At 45.5% G+C, this 21,108-nt stretch overlaps 5 protein-coding genes across 7 annotated transcripts in view; 3 read left to right on the top strand and 2 right to left on the bottom strand.

The window, feature by feature from the left end:
• The window catches only part of LOC120956959 (proton-coupled amino acid transporter-like protein CG1139), a 72,691-nt gene extending 53,212 nt beyond the window's left edge, over positions 1 to 19,479 (top strand). The window contains exons 1-5 of one of the 3 annotated variants that reach the window (XM_040378810.2): positions 9,336 to 9,962; positions 10,418 to 10,851; positions 15,442 to 16,201; positions 16,269 to 16,578; positions 16,653 to 19,479. In XM_040378810.2, coding sequence (XP_040234744.2) covers positions 15,454 to 16,201; positions 16,269 to 16,578; positions 16,653 to 17,070 — 1,476 coding nt within the window. In that variant the 5' untranslated portion in view covers positions 9,336 to 9,962; positions 10,418 to 10,851; positions 15,442 to 15,453 and the 3' untranslated portion in view covers positions 17,071 to 19,479. Of the gene's footprint in view, positions 1 to 9,335; positions 9,963 to 10,417; positions 10,852 to 15,441; positions 16,202 to 16,268; positions 16,579 to 16,652 lie in introns of those variants that run through there. The other 2 variants (XM_040378809.2, XM_049608171.1) reach the window with 2 other exon arrangements.
• LOC120957686 (palmitoyltransferase ZDHHC3-A) lies at positions 2,091 to 5,308 on the top strand. Its single transcript, XM_040380004.2, has 2 exons — positions 2,091 to 2,971; positions 3,076 to 5,308. The coding sequence occupies exons 1-2, from the start codon at positions 2,856 to 2,858 to the stop codon at positions 3,767 to 3,769; spliced, it is 810 nt and encodes a 269-aa protein (XP_040235938.1). The 5' UTR covers positions 2,091 to 2,855; the 3' UTR covers positions 3,770 to 5,308.
• On the top strand, positions 6,302 to 8,313 carry LOC120957898 (uncharacterized). The gene is made up of 2 exons (XM_040380334.2): positions 6,302 to 8,074; positions 8,139 to 8,313. The coding sequence occupies exons 1-2, from the start codon at positions 6,383 to 6,385 to the stop codon at positions 8,220 to 8,222; spliced, it is 1,776 nt and encodes a 591-aa protein (XP_040236268.2). The 5' UTR covers positions 6,302 to 6,382; the 3' UTR covers positions 8,223 to 8,313.
• Positions 8,355 to 9,045, bottom strand: LOC120957899 (dolichyl-diphosphooligosaccharide--protein glycosyltransferase subunit DAD1). Its single transcript, XM_040380335.2, has 2 exons — positions 8,706 to 9,045; positions 8,355 to 8,611 (listed from the first exon to the last, which is right to left on the bottom strand). Exons 1-2 carry the CDS (start codon positions 8,911 to 8,913, stop codon positions 8,481 to 8,483), a joined length of 339 nt encoding a protein of 112 aa, XP_040236269.1. The 5' UTR covers positions 8,914 to 9,045; the 3' UTR covers positions 8,355 to 8,480.
• Positions 18,511 to 20,863, bottom strand: LOC120956960 (protein fuzzy homolog). The gene is made up of 3 exons (XM_040378812.2): positions 20,692 to 20,863; positions 19,536 to 20,614; positions 18,511 to 19,223 (listed from the first exon to the last, which is right to left on the bottom strand). The coding sequence occupies exons 1-3, from the start codon at positions 20,767 to 20,769 to the stop codon at positions 19,166 to 19,168; spliced, it is 1,215 nt and encodes a 404-aa protein (XP_040234746.2). The 5' UTR covers positions 20,770 to 20,863; the 3' UTR covers positions 18,511 to 19,165.
• Positions 20,864 to 21,108: the final 245 nt, after the last annotated feature.

Here is a 21,108-nt window from a genome sequence, read left to right as displayed (position 1 = left end):
TAAAGTGAGAGGCAGTAAACCAATTATTAGCTATTAATTTTACGCCAGGACTCCACAGAGCATAACACGGAGCGCAACATAACAACTGACAGCTGCTAAACGCTTCATAAAACGCTTTATTGCCGGTACCATGTTTTGAATATCCTTAGTAGGCCGCTCATTTTTCGTTGAAAAGCTACCAACCTACTGCGATGACCGATAGTTAATGAAACGCTTAACCTCCTTTCCCAAGCGTTTTCTCAAGCGTTTGGCAGCTGTCAGTTGTTATGTTGCGCTCCGTGTTATGCTCTGTGGAGTCCTGGCGTTATAATAAATGCCCAAAATCAAGCAAATTGTGTGCTGATAAAAGAAAACAAGAGAGAAACTCAACTTTTATTTTAGTTCGAAAACTTGTAATGGAAACTCGAAAAATTCATGCAACCCAAAACAACCAAAACGCGAAGAATGGATCTATGAACTATGGAACTATTGACCTGAGATGGGACCCTATCCCAGTACCCATGCTGGTACCCAAAAGCAAACAATTTCGGACTTATTTTTTGAGAGCGAGCAAAAAGCTGATGCTCCTCCCTCTCTCCCCTTCTCTCACAGACTTCATTGTAAGAGTTCTAGGAGGCAGGGGGGGGGGCGAAGAGAGGAGATGTCCCAAGTACCACAAATCCACTAAACGACCACTAAACGGCTTCTAAACGACTCAAGTTCTCTACCTAAACGGAATATAGAAAGACTTCGTTTAGCAGACGGCAAACGACTCATGCATTCTAAAAATAGCAAAAAAGCTGGTGGCGCTCTCTGTTGATGGGATACCCCAACCAGTTGAGCTTCATCGTTTGGAGGAGAGCTTTCTCATTTCCTCTGTACTGTTGTATGATTTTGCATTGAAGTTATGCATCGCTAGAACTAGATCGGCGATACGATTGTTTAAATACTAAACTCCAATGAACACCACCAGCACTGAAGCAAGTGAGATTTGAGTAATGGTCGTTGGTGTTGATACCCGTGTATCTGACTACACGACCATTCATATAGATTTTAGCTCAGAAAGTTAGAAGGCTATATAGGTCATGATAAATTGAAACTTGTCGAAACACATTGCAAGAAAAGGATAGCAATATAATGATGAGTTGTAATACGCCATCTATTGATCAAACCAATGAAGCTGTGGAGCTTTCATTTTTTTTTCTATGGATATTCAATTTTCCAGTCGTTTAAGCTTAATCTGTGGCGCTTGGGGTAGTAAGTGGTTTAAATATTATTTAATGTGAGGGGGGATACTGTCACGTCAATATCGATAATTTCATACAGTCAGAATTCAATAGCTGAACGCTTCTTAGTTGGCATGCTTTTTAGTTAAACGCTCGATAGTTGACTTGACAGTTCAATTAAAAAGCATGCGTTTGTATAGGAAAAGGTTATTCATTCCATTTCATTCCGGAAAACTGTTTCAAAATTTCACAAAAATCTCATGGCTTGCCGAGAAAAAATTTAGAATGTTTTGTATGGAAAAATGTACCAACTAAAAAGCACATATTCAATAGTTTCCAGGGAATCGAAGTTCAACCAGTAAAGGCGGTAACAACGCTCATCGGATGCGATTTTATCGGACGAGATTTATATGGGATTTGACAGATAACGTCGGACGTGTGATTTTGTCGTCCGACGTTATGTGTCAAATCCCATACAAAAAATTGACAGGCCGTCCGATAAAATCGCATGCGAATAAGCGTTGCCACCGCCCTAAGTTCAAACTGTATTGGGTGTAGTGTTTGGATTTTCAAGAAGAAGAAGCACAGAGAAAAACGCTACATATTCAGAGAAAAACGAATATGAATACGAATTCAGAGAAAAACGCTACATCTATTCACACATACATTCTTCGCAAGAACAAGAAATCGGGAGAGTGTATTTCAATGCTCGCGAATGAGTACAAGCAAGTGCGGTATAGATAAAGATAAAGCAAGAAAGTCGAGTTTTTGTTAAAGCTAGGTCCAAAATGTCTCATTGGGAATAAATTTCAAAAATCCAACTTGTTTGGAAATACTTACCAGTGTACATTGTTCGCTTGACAGTTCTCCTCGGTGAGTGTAGTTGTCTCCTTTGTACATACGATCTCGCATTCTCTTTCTCGCACACACCACCGCATACACGTTCAGCTGATGCGTATACGCGTATTCTGGCCAAAACCCTCCCCCGTTCGGTGTATTGTGGAACACAAGATTTGAATTGCTCTTGCGCGGTACACGGACGACGTGTCTCCGTAGTTTTGTGTGTCGGCTTTGTGGGAGGGCTGTTTGCTGTCAAAAAGTTGGTCCCCGGAAGGGAAGGAAAAAAGGTTAGATTAATCGCCGATTTCCATTGTCGATGGAATTGTGAAACCGGGCGCTGTGAATTCGATTGCGATGGTCCAAAAGGAAGATTGGTCTGCGGACGAGGAGCAGCTACAGTGCATTTCCGTCATCGTCGTCGTAGGGTCGTAGGGTCGTAGTGTGTTGTGTGTGTGTTTTTTGTGTCTGTGAAAAGGTAAATGCGGGCGGTGGAAGAGCTACTGCAAGAGGGCCCCCTCCACCGAGCGGAGTAGGAAGTCAAGTCTGTGGTTACTGTGTGTTTCGTCGTGTGTTGTGAAAGTGTGAAGGCTTGTTGTGTACGTGCGCGCTGTTTTGTGGTCGTGGAGGGGTTGAAGAGAAGTGGTGGAAGACCGCCAGCTACCAGCGACCCAGAGATAAACCAGCGGCGGCCCCCCGACTTGGTTGGTTCGTTTATCAATTACTCAACGGCACCACGGTGGTACGCAATTTCGGTCCGCAATCGGCGCTTGCAGGCGCTCCCAATCGCAACCGCACCGTGTCATCATCGAGATGGCTTTCGTGAAGGATCCCTGCGGTATTGTGTGCGTGCTGATCACCTACATGACCGTCCTGCACGCGGACTATGTGGTAACGCACTGGATAATTCTGCAAACGATGCCCAACAGGTAAGGAGCGGAGGGGGTACCGCGATGATAAGCGTTATCGAAAATTATGCACCTTTGTTTCGGCGCTCTTAATCTAATCATTCCCGTCCCTTTCCTCTCGTCAGCCTTTGGGCACCGTTCCATGTGGTGGCGTTCAACACGATCGTGTTCCTGCTGGCGATGGCCCACCTGAAAGCGGTCCTGCTCGATCCGGGCACCGTGCCGCTGCCCCAAATCCGGATCGACTTTTCGGACCTCCACTCGGAGAAGAACTACGGCCACGAGCGGGAAGAGTGGACGATGTGCACGCGGTGCGAGACGTACCGGCCGCCCCGTGCGCACCACTGCCGCATCTGCAAGCGGTGCATCCGCCGCATGGACCACCACTGTCCGTGGATTAACAACTGTGTCGGCGAGCGGAACCAGAAGTACTTCCTGCAGTTCCTGATGTACGTGTGTGCGCTGGCCGTGTACTCGATCGTGCTGATCGTGATTTCGTGGATGTACCCGTGCGAGGATTGCCACGCGGATGTGTCCCAGGCGCAGACGCGCATGATGCACAGCGTGCTGCTGCTGCTCGAGTCGGTCCTGTTCGGGCTGTTCGTGGTGGCGATCATGGTCGACCAGATGCACGCGATCCTGTACGACGAGACGGCGGTCGAGGCGGTACAGCAGAAGGGCCCGTACCGGATCCACCGGCCGAAGATGGCGCTGCTGGCGGAGGTCTGTGGCCGGGGGCATCCGATGCTGTGGATGCTGCCCTGCACCAGCCTCAACCGGAAGCATCACGATGTGCCGCTGCTGAGCCACGACGTTTAAAACCGCTCCCTAAACGGTCACGATGAACAGGGAGGGGGAGAGAACAAAAACCGACGGCAAAAAAGGTATGCCTGGGAAACAAATTCCAATCGGTGTGGAGAGGGCGGGCCAAAGCGCCAGACCAGACACACGTTTGACCCATTTGGTGTGCCTCATTTGCATTATCGTGCATTTATGATCGCACCTTGGGCTAATTAGTTTTCCATTACCTATTATCAAGGCACCACGGTATGTGTGTTGGTGAGTGTTTGTTTATGACGGTGAGTGGCTGCCAATTTCCCAGGCCGCAAATTCCTTCGCGTGACCAAAGACTTGGAAAACACAAACACAGGGAGAGAGAGAGAAAGAGAGAGCGTTGTACATGCATATTCTCGAAAGGGTTCTTCTATCGAACGACGAGCGAACCGCTTTTACGCCCAAGAAGGAAAAGCTTTCTGTTAATTTATTCGTTTCTTTATGTTTTCTTGTTCCTAAGACGTTTTTTTTCCTTTTTTGCATTAATCCGGGCAGGAGACACTTGTAACGCATTCTCTAAGAATGTGGTCCTATGCCACCAACAGGGAAAGGTAAACTAAGCAATAGCTAATGCAATAGCTATACAAAGCGATAACACTCAACCCACCACCCTCCTTGACAAAACCTGTCGGAAATTGATAACAAGCTAAAAAAACAGTACAGACACCTACCTGAATTAGGTGCGAAATAAGGGAGCGTACAGCGAGCAGCAGAATTGTTCAGGAATTGATGTAAATTTGTGTACCAAAGTGAGGTAAAGGTATTTAAACTCCACGTATCTAAATAATTTTCACAGTAGTATAAGTCCCAAGGCGCTGATATTATTCGGTAACGTTGAACGAGTTCAACTAGCACCCTTCTAGTTTTGTGATAGGTTTGGTTCTTGTGTGTATAGTTTCCGGTTATTCGTTTGGTTAAGCACACACACACTGTTCTAGGTTAGTTTTGAGGAGCGATTTTTAATTTTGCTAGAAAGATTATAGTTACGATTTATGACGTATTACCCGTTTTTTGGTGCGTTTAAAGCGGTAGTGAAAAGCACACAAATGACCAACCAATGGTGGTTTCCTATACACTGGCAACTCTTGACCTCGTATTGAACAACAAACAATCACGAACAAATATGTAGATGCATTTTGCCCAGGTGTCGGGTGGGGTCGGGCGATCATTCTTAGAAGACACGCGCACATCCTCATCGAGATCATGCTTCACACATCACTGCCCTCAAAACTTGCACACAGAAAAGCAATCCCCTATTAAAAGTATGTTTAATTTAGCAAACAAATCAAAAGAAGAACAAAATCGCAATATCCTCGCACACTCGTCCACTCTCCGAGGCCTGCATGAGGGATCGAGATAGATTTAACCGAGCTTATAGCACCTTCTAAATTGTTGATTACTTTCTACTTTCTTCGGTTCGGTTGCGTTCGTTGCTGCAAATCATTCTTAATAAGACCTTAAGAGCAGTTTCCATTTCGGAGAACGTTACAGAGGTTGTGTTTTGCCCATGTGTTTGTTGTGTGTGTAAAGTGCATATAGTATTAAAAAAAATCGTTTCTGTAACTCGTATCGTATTAAGCAGCAGCTCGTCAGGTTAAAATAATTTAAAAGATGTAAGCCATTGTGCGGCTTTTTGTGTTTCAAACATTTTTGTGCATCGATCTAGATTAAACCGATTCCTAAGTATCATCCCCGCTGCACTTAGTAGATCATTTGCACAAGGAATGGGGCAATAGTAGTAGCAGTAGTAGTATAAAGTGTAGATGAGCAATATATAGGAACAAAATGCTAGACAGTGTCCGTCGCGAGATCACTTTCGTACGGCTGTACATAGTTCACAATCACAACTTTACTGAGCCAATCAGTTCGAATCCCATCAGTGTAGCTTTTTTAACGACATACATACATACATACAGACTAACAACTAACTATACTGGCAGAACTATTTCCATTGTCGTATGCAATAGGAGGGGAGGGGAAAATGTGTTTGTAATACATTCAGATTTTTTTTACCGAAGCCCCCGTGGACACGGAGATACGGGTGCAAGAATTATACAATTAGTGACACAGATTGCATTTTTCGCATATAATACAAAAGGTAGTAGACACACACAGAGAGAATGGAAAATTGTGTGGAATGGAATACACAGGTATGCTTCAGCACAGGATTGTGTGGCGTGAACAAAGAGGAAGGATAAACATATGCGTCAACATTATATTTTTGTGATCCGCAAATAAATGTATCAACTGATGTGCAATTAAATGTACTGCTGTTGTTTTTTTCTGCTAAGTTTCTTTAAGATATCACATTCTGTTATTTTGAAATGAAATGCGAAATTTATGTAATTAAAATGCTTTTTCTGAAATTCTGAAACTCCATATCCTAACGGATGTTTTGAATAATTACCCAAAAATACCCAATCCCACTGTGCACTTGTTCAAAATTCAAAACCTATTGTAACCATTTGCCACCTGGGCACAACACGCGACGATTTGACAGCTCTCCCACAGTCGCATGCTTTTGTTTACCGCCGAACCGTTTGTTTCGCGAAAAGGAAAAAAGGGTGCAACAGTGCAAGCAAAGGAACGAGTTGTGTAATGTTGCGATTAATGCGAATATGCGGTACAGCAGCATCAATAGCACCGAAATGGCCCCAACCAGCCTTTTCCCTCCTTCGGTACAGTACATTTTCCCCGCGGGAGTTCCACTACGAAACATCGGACGGCGAAAATGGCACACTGATGCATCGCTTCTCCCGGCACGTGTCCCACACGAAGCGTGATTTTACCGACACAACCAAGTGCAGCTTAAAGGTGTCCAATTTCTACCCGCTGCCGGATGTGGGCACCTACGGGCAGCAGATACGCGATCTGGCAACCGTCGATCTGGCCAAGCTGATCGCCTTTACGACCGATTTTCGCAGCAAAACGGATGTTCGATCGTACACGGAAGTCGTGAACGCGCTGGACGAGGAGTGTGTGCGCCGGGTCCCGAGGGCAACGACGAGCGAGCTGTTGGAAATGTTGCACTGCTTCATGTACCTGCTGCCGAACAAAATTGCCCAGCTCAAGTCGTACCAGGCGGCCATGCCGAAGCTGATCGAGCTGTTTGACGGTGCGGAAAATGAGCGAGACTTTCTGTCGATCGTTTTCTTCCTCGGCATGTGGAAGCGCAACAAAACGGGGGCGATGCTGATGAAGGAATTTCTGCAGCAACATCTGACCCGCTACCTCACACCGGACATGAGTCGGATGGATTTCGTCATACTGGCGAATGCAACGTACAAAACGAGTCTTCGAATGGTGGACGAATCGGATGCGTTTGGGAGCCGGCTAGTGAAGGAGATTGTTGAATTCGGGGATGGAGACGATTCGGCACTGCTGGTGACGCTGATAAAATGTGCCCGTATGAATCGGCTCGCTTCCGGGGAGATACTGGAGAAGGTGCACTCGTTCACGGAGTCCAACATCGACAGTAAGGAGCTGGATTTCCGCGGCCTTTCGCATTTGTTCGCCTACATAGCGGACAATCGGATAAAGGACGACACGCTGGCGGGCCTGTTCGTGGAAGGATGCTGGAGCCGATTCGATGCGGAGGTGAGGAAACACGGATTCGAAACACAGTCACAATCCTGCCGGCCCAAGGATATCGCAACGTTTCTGTGGAGCTGTGCCACACTCGGTGTGCCGATCGAAACATACCCCGAAGTGAAAATGAACCTACTCGAAAAGGCAATACGGCTCAAGGTGGAAGCCGGCGAGTATCGGTACAGCTCCGATTTGCTGGTCGATACGATTCTTTCGCTGTGGATTTGTGACCGTAAATCGATCGCCCTCTTTCGGTTGCTGTTCAAAGATAAAGCGCTGGTGCAGAACCTTCGGAAGGAGCGTGCCAAGCTGGAATCGCGCAAGGATTTGCTGCTTACCTGTGCGGAAATCGATTTGCCCGACGCGTGGGACATGATTAAATCGGTACGCAAACCTTCGGCCGATGCATTTGCGCTGGATCGTGCGGCGCCCGAATTTCTCGTACGTCCTGGGCTGAAGAAAGTGGCCGAATGTTTGCACCGGTTAAAGGAAACGAAACAAATTCCGATCGTGGCGATACATTTCAATGCACCAGTGAAGCATTTAAACATAGCGGGGGTTCTGGTAAAGTTGGCTGGTGGTGAGGTGAAGAATGTGGACGTTCTTGATGAGCGGCACTGTCTGAGCGATCGGGAATCGCCCGTGGGGCTCATGAAGCTGAAAGCACGAATACTGGAAGATAAGGGCATCGCCGGAGGAATGGTGAGTTGGACTAGACTTTGTAGTCTAAATAAAAATAATAATAATTGTTATATTTTTTCTGTAGGTTAATATCTGCAGGCACGAGACGGCAGAAGCTTTGGAGGAGGAGCTTAGACGGATATTGCTAGAGCCAAAGGAACAAAGATGAGCGAGTTTAGGGAAAGCTAGTAGAACAATAAAACACCCAAAGGATCCTGGAGCAGTTCCCGGGTCAACTTACCAAAAGCTTCCGTTTATCTTGATACGCTTCGGAGCTTATTCTTAGAGCGAAAACGATTCGTTTAGTTCACTCACACTCTTTCATGTATTTACCAATTCTTATTCGTGTAATTGTTTACCCCACCTTACAACACCTAATTGGACACGCAAAATGCACACCGCATCAGCCCGGCGGCTGCGGTTCTTTTTAACCGATGAAGTTGACCACGACCAGGTGCAAAATTATGTGCGCAAACACAAAGTCGGCAAAGCCACGCTCGGGCGAGATTCCCAAAAACTGTTCCTTGTTCTGGGGGTTCGACTGCAGGCGGAGGCACACTGGAATGAAGGGGAGTGCAATTGGGCAAAGAAAACATTAGCCTGTGTTGGCAACAGGGCAATGATAACAACACGGCGCTATCGCGTTACGTACCACCCAGCACGAAGCAGCTCACCGTGCTGATGAACCCGGCCAGGAACGAGTTGAACGGGAATGTTCCAACGAGGCAGCAGTAAACAAACTGCGTGATGCCGGTCAGCAGAATGTACAGCAAGTAGGCGTCGACGATCTTCAGCTTCTTGGGTGTTTTGTGCGCGTATTCGTCGTAGAACTTGTACAGCACTTCCGTGAGGTTCTTCATGGTGGAGAGCGTTGGATTTGGCCGCTGGACACGGATGTGGAGCGAGCAATTAGCACGGAAAAGGAGTGTGCGAAGCTGTGCGTAGATCTTTCCGATTGGAATCGAGATTTTTGTGTTGTATTTATGTGACGTGTGCCTTTCCCGGTTGACAGCGCAGAGCAAAACCGGTGCGTATATACCAGCGATTTCAGTTCTCAAAGCCGCAGCGCATGGAACTGGACATTTTAATTTAAAATTCGAATAAAAATTTAGTTTTAAAACTGTGTAGCTTGGAACAACATCAACAAAAATATGTCACATATCTATTAGGCTGAATTTGCACCATTTTTATAATTTTTTAGTTTTTAAGATTATTTTCCTGTACACCAATCGACGGCAGGTCTCGGCACCACAGCCTCATCGCGTCCGAAGGGCAAGGCATTCTGTCAAAAAAGGTGCCATACAAAGTTGGGACTTGAGGAGCGCCAGACGTACGGACCGCGCAGCAGGCGAACCAACGATAAAAACAGTGGAAAATCTGTGTACATTTCCCCTTCGCCAAAGGGATGCAAAGTGTTTTCGGGTGCGTTTTGTATTTTCTACCACGTGTTGGCCTCTCTTCAAAGTGTCTCATGGAAGCTTTTATATAGAAAAGGAAGAAAATCAAAAGGCTGTCTTGTGCGTGTTCATTGTTTGTGTCCCGTACATTCCTACGCAGTGCACCCCCCCTTTGTTGCGATATTGCGAAGTGATTGCAATATCGTTTATCTCTTTGTGATTTTTGCCTAAACCACCAAAAGGCACTATCGGCAAGATAACAGCTGTTTGTGGAAGCTTTCTATTTATTCACAACTCGAGTGTGTGTTTCCTTCGAGAATGGTTGTGCTGTTGTGCTGGTAAAAGTGTTTCGCGTGCGTCTTGTTTTGTTGTGCGTCCTTGTGCTTGTGTTGTGTCCAACCAGCGCCACAGAAGGGCTTTGCGCGAGAAGAAAGAAATAGTTTTGTTTCTTTTTTTCCCCTATTGGAAGCTCAACAACCATGGAAGATTTCACGCCGCTGATCAATCTACAGGTAGGTAGGAGAGGTTTCCATTTCCTGACCCTTTCAGATGCAATCGATTTTCATCTCAACTAGATTTTCCGTTGCTTTTTTTACCCCGCTTTCGGGCAGGGTAGCGGCAACACAACATTTCACATTTTGCCACCTGCATCAAAGCATGCCTGGTGGTGTTCGATGGCGCGATGTTGTTTGGTTGTCACTAGAAAAGGGCATCGCCCTTTCGTGGTGTGGTGGAAAAGGGGGTAGAAAAACACGGCAACCGGGAGGGAAACCCTCCTCGGAAAAGCTTACATAAATTATATAATCCACGTGTGCATCCGCTGCCTGGTTTGGCTCTATTTATACCCACGTGCAATTCGTGCGAATGCATCGGCGATAGAGAGAGGATTCCTTCTGCTGTCTGTTTTCTGTTAAATTTCTTACGGTTTTTCTGTTTGTTTCTTTTATTTTCATTTATTTCTTTTTAGTTGAATGATTAAAATTCTTACTGCAGCGAACCGTCCGAACCGTGTAGCAAGCGCACTAACAAACGAAAGACAAAAAGTTCGTGATAGCAACGCAGCGAAAAGGGAAGATTGCTGCAGAAACCGGCAAACAGAGTAAAATTGCAGATAACTAGGCAACTGTGTGTGCGCGCCTTTCAGCTGCTACTTCGATTGGCGACAAGCGCCAGAAAACGCCTGTTGACTCATAGCGCGCACAGCAGCATCCAGCAAGTTGGTGAACTTTGGTGAAGCTGCACCACGGACTGCACAGGCTACCCACCATCCACCCCACCCAAAAGGCCGGAAAAGGAACTTCGTTTCAGTGCAGTGCAGTGCAGAAACGCGCGAATAATACGAGGGAGCAGATAAACCCGCATAATTGTGCTTCAACCGGCGACGAGTGGAATTAATTGTTTGTAAGTTTTGTCCCGTTTTGTTACCTATTGCTTTTTTCATTTTGTTCGGTTTGTCTTTATGTCTGCACTTGGTTTTTTTTTTCAATTGTTCCTTTTTGTTTGCCTTCGTTTGTGTGAGCATCTTTGTACCAAGCACGAAGGATTAAAGCCATTAAATTTGTGCACAGTACCTGTATGAATTCCACAATGCACATGCACTGAATAATCTCACAGTTCTGGCCTTAACATCTAAATAACTTTATATTATAAATTATGAATCACAGTACTCTCTTTCCTGTCCCAATATCATCACACAGAATCCATGGCAAAGCCCGCACGATTTGAAGTTAATTTGTACGCTTCGATAGGGGCTCAGCCTCCTTACCCAAAGGGCAACCGATGATGGCCTGCCCTACTGAGTGCTACTACTGCATCGATAACCGTACCCTGACCGGGTGGGCCGTTCGACAGGACACGCATGTAGTGGCTGATGTCATAATCGGTTTAAGGCCATTGAAATCAACGCTTTGCACGTGAACGGCGGTACCATTTATGGCCAATTTCAATGAATCGATGTAATGCCCAAAGTCACCGCAAATAGATGAAAAACGGAAGATTTGGATGGATTGTGTGTGTGTGCGTGGGATGGAAAACATTTTCCTCAGTATATTGTGAAAGAGATGAAAGCTATTTCCTGAAAGTGAAATTATTTATCTTCGTCTTCCCATCTGCCGCATTATTCTACAGCCCCCAACACCGAAACCCATTTCCAGGGCGAGGCAAGAAGTGTTTTGGGTGCTGATGTGTGATATACGACCAAATCGCACAAGACCGGAAGGATGGACAGTAGTGTGTGTGTTCGGGAGGGATGAGAAACGCGAAAAAGGAAGCAAAACTCACACAATCTTATCTTGTTGGGCAAAAGTGAATGTCTAGAGCCACCGCTCCGAAGGTTCTGTGGCTTGTAAAAGCATCAGCCCGCTCGGCCAAACCCCTTTTGGCCCGCAAACGAACCCCGTGGTGTCGATGTATGAATACAAATGAGAAGCTTAGCACCGTGCTAGGGGTAGAAACGACCTGTGGACGGATTGTAGACACACAGCATCATCTTGCCCGTTTCCCGATGGCCACCGGAACAGGCAGGTCTGTGATAAATAGAGGGAACGTGCTGCTAACAGAACAGCAGTATTAATTGGGTGTGCTCGTGTGCAGCCTGAATGTGCTAAGTAATTTGATCCTTGTTCTGCAGCAAAAAGCGCTAACCATAGCAAACGGCAAAAGAAAAAAATTGCATAAAGGTGATATTGCTACTGATGGCGATGGACAGGGTTTATTAGTTGTGGGAGAGTGGGTTAGTTGCTTCGCATGAAGCACGGTATGGTTCAAACAGCTTCACTTCAGGGAAGCAGCGAATGATTCATTTTGTTTATTTTTCTGGATAATTTTTAGTTACCATTTCCCTTTGTTTCATTCTAGCGAGGAAACACATTTGTTAGAAAGGTTTTCTATATTTCTGAAACATGCTGAAACTCAATAGAAACTTGTTTTGTTATGCCGAAGTTGTTGCTGTTTTGCAAAAAACATAGAATCTGACCTTTAAGAGCAAACGAACGTTCCGACACGTGGCATACGCAAGACAGCAAAGAGCGCCAATATAACGGCCAGAGCCCGCTGCTTATCAGGTTAGCAAAAGGGCGTATAATGTCCGTAATTCGTTCTACATTTTGTTTGTCTCATCTTCAGAAAACTTTTCAACCGGGCAGCACCCAACAAAAAAGAAACATCGTTTGAAATTAAATCACTTTGAACACGTCATACGCAGCCGGTCGCGGACCGCCGTTGTTGTTGTTGTTGTTGTTGCGTCGAATCAGACCATTATTGGTTCTATGAACTTTATTGGACATTCTTTTCTCTTTTTTGTTACACTGCCCGTTACAGGCACGCAAGCGTACCCCGGCAAGCACTTCGCTTCACATCAGCTGAGCGCGATAAGGCCCCAAAATCTCGCACTAATTGAACCGTCAAACAGTGATGGTGCTGGTTTCTGAGGGTTTCGTGTTTTTGCTTACCATGTGTTGGGTAGAAATAGCTCAACCGAACGTATACAATTAGCTAAGGTTCAATGCAATGTGCAGCCGCTTTGATGTTGCTGCTAGTAATTATTAACGAATTTGCTTTATATTAAGATTTCAGATAGTGTCACAGAGTCATCAGGACAGAGTGGGCGGCTTTGTAATTAGGGCTCTTACTTTTTGCGAATTTTGTGGTAATCTTCTTTCGTTGGTGGAATACTACAGAAGCACTCTCCTTGAGAGAGGATCTTTCGGCCACTGAAATGATCCTTCAGAATGGTCTAAAAGTACATCAATGGTATTAAAGTGTGCCTACCTTCAAGCTGACTATGAAATGGTCCAAATGATGGTGTTAGGGGCAAACACTACGCCGTTGAAGCATACAGTAAAGACATTTTCACGTCTTTACACCATTACTACACCATTACAGCAGCGTGAAGAGGGAAGGCTTTACTGGCATAGCAACACGTATTCAATGTAGTTTTTTCATAACCGAAGCGCGCGTGTGTGTGTGGGAGTCACTCTGGAATGAGGGTTGGTCTGTGTGTGATAAAAAGGCGCTAACCGTGTTTTACCCTCCAGCATCCGCAAAGAGGCTTTTGAGGGATATGATGTGAAGCAATCGAGATACATATAGCATCCCAACAGGGGGCAACACGTCAAAAAGAATATTTAATAGGCGTTTGTCCAATTGAGGTTGCTGGTTTATTTGCTCCATTTCTATTGGACATCAGCAAGCACAGTGGCCATAACTTATTTCCGGTGACGTGACACAAAGCTCATTTTATCTTTTCATTTCCGTAGGTAAGACAAATCAGACACAGTTGAGACGAGTGAATGAAGAAAATATGAACCATATCAAGACACGTGTCATACGCGTCCGGGGCTTCTTTGAATCCTAAAACTCAACTGCAATACTTATTTTCTACTTAAATAAGCTCTTTTTTCTATTCTAGTGATTTGAACGCTTCGCACGGAAAACCGGCTTTAAGCTGCTTTAAAGCTTCCACCCCCAAAAAAATGCCCCATTCTTGCGAACTTCTCGCGGTAGACGACATAGCAAGATAACCACGATTGCTGCTTGGCATTCCGACTGTCCTGCCGGAACACTACGAATGTGGCACGGAATTTGCGAGATACATTTCTTCCCGCAGAGTGAACCTTCCGCCACTGCCTACAGATATGTTGGGCAGGGAGCAGAATGTAATTTTGTTCGTTTCGTTGGCACTGTTGGTTGCAAAGTCGGTTAAATCTTTTCCTTAGTCTCGAGCCGCTTTTAGCAGAAGAATCGATTTTTGAGAGCTAAAAATTCAATTCAGCCGCATTTGTTGTGCCCAAATATTTACCTTTCATTTTATTTCAGCTGCGTGTGGGTGTGTGTGTGTGTGCGCGCTTGACCGAGAATTTGTTCTTTTGTCACATAATTTTAAAATTAGGCTTTAAGTGGTTGTTTGGAGCATTTTAGTATTGTTTTGTTTTGTATCCTTTTTGCTCTGTCGACTGTTTGCTTAGTACATCCTAGCCGGCAACATTCCCCCCTCATGACGGACCCGCTTATCAGTATCAGTGGTGTGGTTTGGTTGTGGCCTGGTTGAAAAATGCGCACAGGAAAACCATCAACCCGGCCTGGCTCCTGTTTCTGCTGTATCTCCGTCCACTGCCTTATCATTATGCTTAGCATAAACATGCGTCCGTTAGGGCCTGCTGTTTATGTAGGACAAATAGAATCGCAACATAAAGAAAAGCGATTTAACAGAAAGGCGGGATACCGGCTTTACCTGGCCCGAAACTCCCCTGCAGGGTAGAGATTGTACCGCTGCCACCGGCTGCCTGAACAGCGTTCCAATCGGGGTGGAAAATTTCCATTCCTCCTGCCTTTTGTGTGAGCACGTGTGTGGGTGTGTGTATGTATGGCTAGTAGAGAGTGGAAAATTCCTTGACCCTTGGAGAAACGATAAGACATATCATTTGTTTGAAAAGAAATTGTTTAAAGTAATTACAAATGTTGTTCATTTCTGTACCCACGTGATAACAGTAATCTGTCATAGAGAGGAATTCAAAATGGATTTTTTTCCATGTTTGGTACTTCCTTGACTCTTTCTAATGGGAATTGAATTTCATATGTTGATAATTGGACTCTATGGCCCCTTTTTGGACTGGCTCCTTGGAATTTCCAATTGGATTTGTTCAACAAGGATGCTATAGAGTCCAATTCCTATTACATTAAGTTCATTTCACTTAAGAAAGAATCAATAAAGTGTCCCACAGCTATTAGAACTACTAGAAAACTCTGTAAACAGTTTGCACCCAACAATTCAAGCGTTTTTTTTTGTCAAATTACGTGCACTATTTTCATTCTATTCAATCTGTGTGTACTTTCACCTCAATTTATTCACTTTTTGGCACATATTATACCTCTCATGATCTTCAAATTACTGTTTAAAGCCATTTTTTCATATTAAAAAGCAGAATTTTTACCAAAAACGCCTCTAACATGCCATCACTCTTCTCTCTCTCTCTCTCTGTCTCCCATTCCCAGGGCGCACGAAAGATGAAAAATGAACGCGAACCCCTCCTTGGACATGCGGCCGACGGTGGCAGCAACGGATCCGGCTTGGACGCCGCCGAACACCAGCGGCTCCTTGCCCGTCCCGATCTGCGCAGCTCACCGGAAAACATGATCGTCGACCCATCGAACGATACGGACAGCTTGGTGTCCAAAGAAGACCCGACGTACGGTTCCTCCTCCGGCGAACCGTACGAACCGTCGATGCACCGTACGCTCGAGCATCCCACCACCAACCTGGACACGATGATCCATCTGCTGAAGGGTAACATCGGCACCGGCATCCTCGCAATGCCGGACGCGTTCAAGCACGCCGGCCTGTACGTCGGTCTGTTCGGCACGCTGTTCATGGGCGCCGTCTGCACCCACTGCATGCACATGCTGGTGAACTGTTCGCACGAACTCTGCCGGCGGCTGCAGGTCCCTTCGCTCAGCTTCGCCGACGTGTGCCAACGGGCGTTCGAGTCGGGCCCGATCGGGCTGCGGCGCTACTCGAAGCTGGCGACGAATCTGATCAACATGTTTCTGGTAATAACGCAGCTCGGCTTTTGCTGCGTGTACTTTGTGTTCGTGGCGGCCAATTTGCGTGAAGTGATTGCGCACTACTTCTTCGATCTGCACACGCGCATCTATCTGCTGCTGCTGCTCATCCCGATGGTGCTGCTGAATTTGGTGAAGAATTTAAAGTACCTTACACCGATCTCGCTGATTGCCGCGCTACTTACGGTTACGGGTATGTTGTAGCGTGGTTTGTTGAGAGTTTCAGTGAAGTAATAGCTGTTTTTTTTTCTTTTCTGTAGGTTTGTCCTGTACCTTTTACTACATGCTGCAGGATTTGCCCAACACGCACACCGTCAAGCCGTACTCGTCCTGGGCACAGCTGCCGCTATATTTCGGGACAGCGATTTACGCGTTCGAGGGCATCGGCATGGTACTACCGCTGGAGAACAACATGAAAACACCGGAAGACTTTGGTGGCTGGTCGGGTGTGCTCAACACGGGCATGGTGATTGTCGCCTGCCTCTACACAGCGGTCGGCTTCTTCGGCTATCTTAAGTATGGCGATTCGGTGAAGGGCAGCATCACGCTTAATCTTCCCGGCGACGAGTTGTATGTATTTTCGTTCACGATAGTTTAAAGTTCATTCGAACGTTACTTAATTTCCCCACTCCTTTCATTTCCAGCATTGCCCAGCTGGTGCGCATCATGATGGCGCTGGCCATCTTTTTCTCCTACTCGCTACAGTTCTTCGTGCCGATGTCGATACTGAATCCGCACATACGCCGCCGGCTCCACACGGAACAGTCGCGGCTGATCGGCGAATATCTTGCGCGCGTTTCACTCGTCGTGTTTACGTTCATCCTCGCCGCGATGATACCGAACCTGGGTGCGGTGATTTCGCTCGTGGGAGCGGTTAGCAGCTCGACGCTGGCACTGATCTTTCCGCCGCTGATCGAAATCGTTACCTTCTGGCCGGACAAGCTCGGCCGACACTACTGGGTCCTGTGGAAGGACATTGCAATAATGGTGTTCGGCATACTTGGCTTCATCTTTGGCACGTACACAAGCGTGGCGCAAATATTGAACCCGGATTTGGTTTAAAGGTGCGCCCGGCCATTGCCATTCGATACGATCATCAAACCACAGGGATATGCAATCGTGTACATTGAGGCGTATGTATTGTGTGAGTGTGTATTTGTTTGTTTGTTTTGTTTTGTTTTGTTTTCGAGCAATTTATTTGATATTGTATAGTTGTGCGTGAGATGCGTGCATAAAAAAGGGTCATCATGGGTGTATTTGTGTACGAACATAATACTACGCTTTGAACAAAGGAAAGGTTCATAAAGGATCAGTTGAAGTTACTTCAATGGGCAGTCACCACACACATTAAAGGAGTTAAATATAAAATTAAAATAATAATTGTACGATTTGGAAGGTTGACACCATTCAAGCGATACAATTACCATAAATCCCATAAACATTGTAACAATCCCCAAACTCCGGTTGATTCAAGTACCAGCTCGACCTATCTGTAACAAACAAAATCCACCTTACCATGTGTGTAATGTAACGGTCCAGTGTGTAGCAAATGCTTCCATCTTCAAACCAACCTGTAAAACGGTTGAGGCATAACAAAAAGTGGCTGAACTGAATATACAACATACAAATGATAATAACGATAGCAACATTTCCCATAAGCAACAACTCACAACTGCAAAACAAAGTGGTGATGCCTAATTTAACCAATCGCCAAAGTGATGGAACATGTAAGCGCATGACAATAATATTTACTCGAACGAATGTGTACGGTTAAGGGAGTGAAGCAATGCACTGAGCGAATGGAAAACAAGTGAACAGAGCAATTTGTTCCACTTAGGAATAGAAAGCAACATCAATCGATGGTGATAATACTGTAAAAAAAAACTACAACTAAGTTTAGTGCAGATAACCTAAGCTCTCCTCTCCAAGCCTAACCACTTGGGATGGAAGGGAGCAACGTGGATAGCATTTAGGTGTGATTTTCGTTTGGCGTTTGGCAATAGCGGCATCTTTATGCAAAAAGCGCTCAAAACCTCCTCCAAAAATCTTTAGTCGTTTAGCAACTAGTGCTAATTACTGTACGAAAAAAAAAGGCTGTTCACCGTTTTGTTTCATTCTTCGTAAGGTTAACCAGTTTGTGGGTGGAAGATGGCCTGCATATAAGCGCCAGCATTATTAATTTGTAAGCGCATGAATGAATACGTAGACGATTAAATATAATAATTCTTCTACAGTTGGGGTGGAAGGAGTATATTGCAGGACATTGATATCTGTTAACTACTTTCTCTACTCTATGTAATCTGTTCTGTTTGTAGCAAATTAGTTTGTTTGAGAGAGTAACACGCGAAGGAATATCCCAGTTTCGGGACCATGAACGAATTTAGCAACGAAAACACATGGGGAATGGAACATTAGTTTATACTCGTTTACAATTCTACTCGTTCTCTTCCAATTAGGTAATTTTCAACTAACGCTAGACAATAATGAGCGATCTTGAAGCTGTATGTTGTTAAAATTTCACTCCTATATATGTAAAGTTTATTTTGTTTCTTGTTTTATTTGCACTTTCCCCTTACCCACTCCCCTTCATAAGCATTAGCCAGATAAGTAGCCGAACTTAAAGTAAACGTCTTATCCACAATGCTTAGTATGATATTATTCCAATTGCCCTTAGCTACAACACGTGTAGGAGGACACATTTAAAGTACGTTGCGCAAGCGCATGCGCAATACAGGGTTTTCCAGGGATTCTCATAGTTGTGGGACACTTCCTTGACTCTTTCTTATGTGAAGTGAACTTCATAACATATGAAGGCGCCTTGGAAATTCCAATTGGAAATTCCAATTGGATGTGTCCAACAAGGGTGCTATAGAGTCCAATTCCCATTACATTAAGTTCATTTCATGTAGGAAAGAGTCTATATAGTGTCCCACAGCTACGAGAACTCCTGGAAACCCCTGTATCATCAATATCAGCGTTTCACTGTTTCGTTCCTTTCGTTCGACTACTGGCAACAAGTGGGCAATGTAATGTAATGGAACACTATAAATAAACCGAATGTGCGAATGTTTACGATTATGTAGGTGATGATGGAATGATAAAGTAAAGCTCCTCCCGGTTTCCCTCCGCATACGGTCAGTCCGTTGACGCTACCAGCTCACCAGCACACATCCTTATCCGATATTAACGTGTTCAGTGTTTTTTGTGTTACTATCCTATTTAACCAAAGGAAGAGAAGAAAGGCAAAGAAAAGGATTAGGAGATGAGCAGAGAGGGGGGAAAAAACCATGCGTAGGGAATCTAGCAAGTGTCTACATTAGGCTACAGGCGTGTACGTGTTGCGTATCCTTTCTTATTATTCCAGGACAGCAGAGGAAAGACACACATACACTAAATAGACATTTGGATTTGCTATCCGTGTAACCGACGATAATAAAATATACAATTTTAACTAACTATTTTAATAATTAATTCGGCTGCGTTCGTTCAATAAGAAGAAAACCATCCAAAACCATTTCAAAATTTACCTCATAATGTGCGTCGGGATGGCGGACGTGTACAGCACGCACAGGACGTTGCTGCCTTCGATCAGTGCGTGACATTTGTGGTAGTCGGAGCACCAGTACTGCTCGAGATTCATCACCCGATCGCCTTCCCGCAGCGTATCCTCCATCACGTCCACCGACTGGTGAAAGAACGACCGCAGTATGTCCAACCGGTGGGCCGATGAGCCGCCTGAGATGGTACCCGATCGCGCCTTACCCCCCGGGGCATTGTTTAGTGCCGGTACGCCGCCCCGCGACAACACATACTTGGCGTGCTCGCGATTCAGCAACAAAAAGCCCAAAATGTGCGCATCCAGCTCAACGCTTGCGGGGAAACTTTTCGGATACTTCTGTTCTGCCGCAATCAGCACGTCCAGTTCGCTCATCCAAAATTGCTGGCTCATCCCTTGCAGCACATCGTACTTCGGTTCGGCACCGCACAGCGCACAGATGCTGACACCCTGCGTCAGCGGAATGCTGATGAAGCGGTACGCAATGCTGGGCGACTTTTTGGGCAAATAGACGGGCACATCCTGCTGGATCGTGCTGGACGCGTTCAGCAGCAGCATCAGCAGCTTCCGATCGATCACGTCCAAATCCCACCAGCCCTCGGTACCGCAGGCGATCCGCTGCCGCACCATGATCGCACAGAAGGGTGAACCGATCTGGACGCTGAACTCGTTCAGCTTCGTCAGCATGCCCATGCTTTCGGAGCACAGGATGCAGTCGACGTACCGGAAGAGATCGCTCTCGACCACCTCCAGCAGCTGGTCGATCAGTGGGTAGTAGTTTTTAAGCTCCCGCTTGAACCGATCGATGTTCTTAATCTTCTTGATCGACTGTATGCCGACGCAAAACACCATCGCCTGGTAGGAGTAATCCAGCAGATGGCGAAGCGTCTTCTCGGTAATGTCCCTCGCAATGCCGATCATGACGATCGTACCCTCGAACTCTTTCCACATGATCATGCTGTCCTCGAGGTAGGTGATCGGTAGATCGACACCTTGCGATTTGCAGAACATGTGAACGCCATTCAGCGAGGCAATAGTGGAAAAGGGAAGCTGTGGATTGAGTAAATCTTTGTATTAGATCGGTGACGATCGGCGGATTGGTTGATCGGTTCGTGGTTTGAACGTACGGTTTCGCTGTCACCTCTTTTCTTTGAGTAAATCGGCACACCACCATCCGAGGTGAGGCACATTAAGTGAATAGACATGGTGTTTTATGTTAACTTTAAAGATTATTTGTTAAGGTAGTAAAAAATAGTATTTGAGATAAAAAAAAATAAATAAATAATAACTGATGACGTTTGTAAACAAAAACAACCCGACTGTGAGGACTCCAAGGAGAGGTACGATCATTATGTGCCGTTTGACAGCTGAAACTGCCGAAAGTGACAAACAACAAAACTTGTATGCAACATGAGCTATTTATCCTTTTTAAAACACTTTTAGAGCTAAACAGAAATAATTGAGTCAAAAGTGCATGTTGAGCAATCGAAGAATGGAATAAAGTTAAAGTTGTAGCAACAGGACCCACTTGCAAAAGAAAATTG

The sequence above is a fragment of the Anopheles coluzzii genome, chromosome 3 (genome assembly GCF_943734685.1).
Source record: "Anopheles coluzzii chromosome 3, AcolN3, whole genome shotgun sequence".
NCBI lineage: Eukaryota > Metazoa > Arthropoda > Insecta > Diptera > Culicidae > Anopheles > Anopheles coluzzii.
Note: the sequence above shows the minus strand (reverse complement) of the source record. Positions and strands in the feature narration are given on the sequence as shown.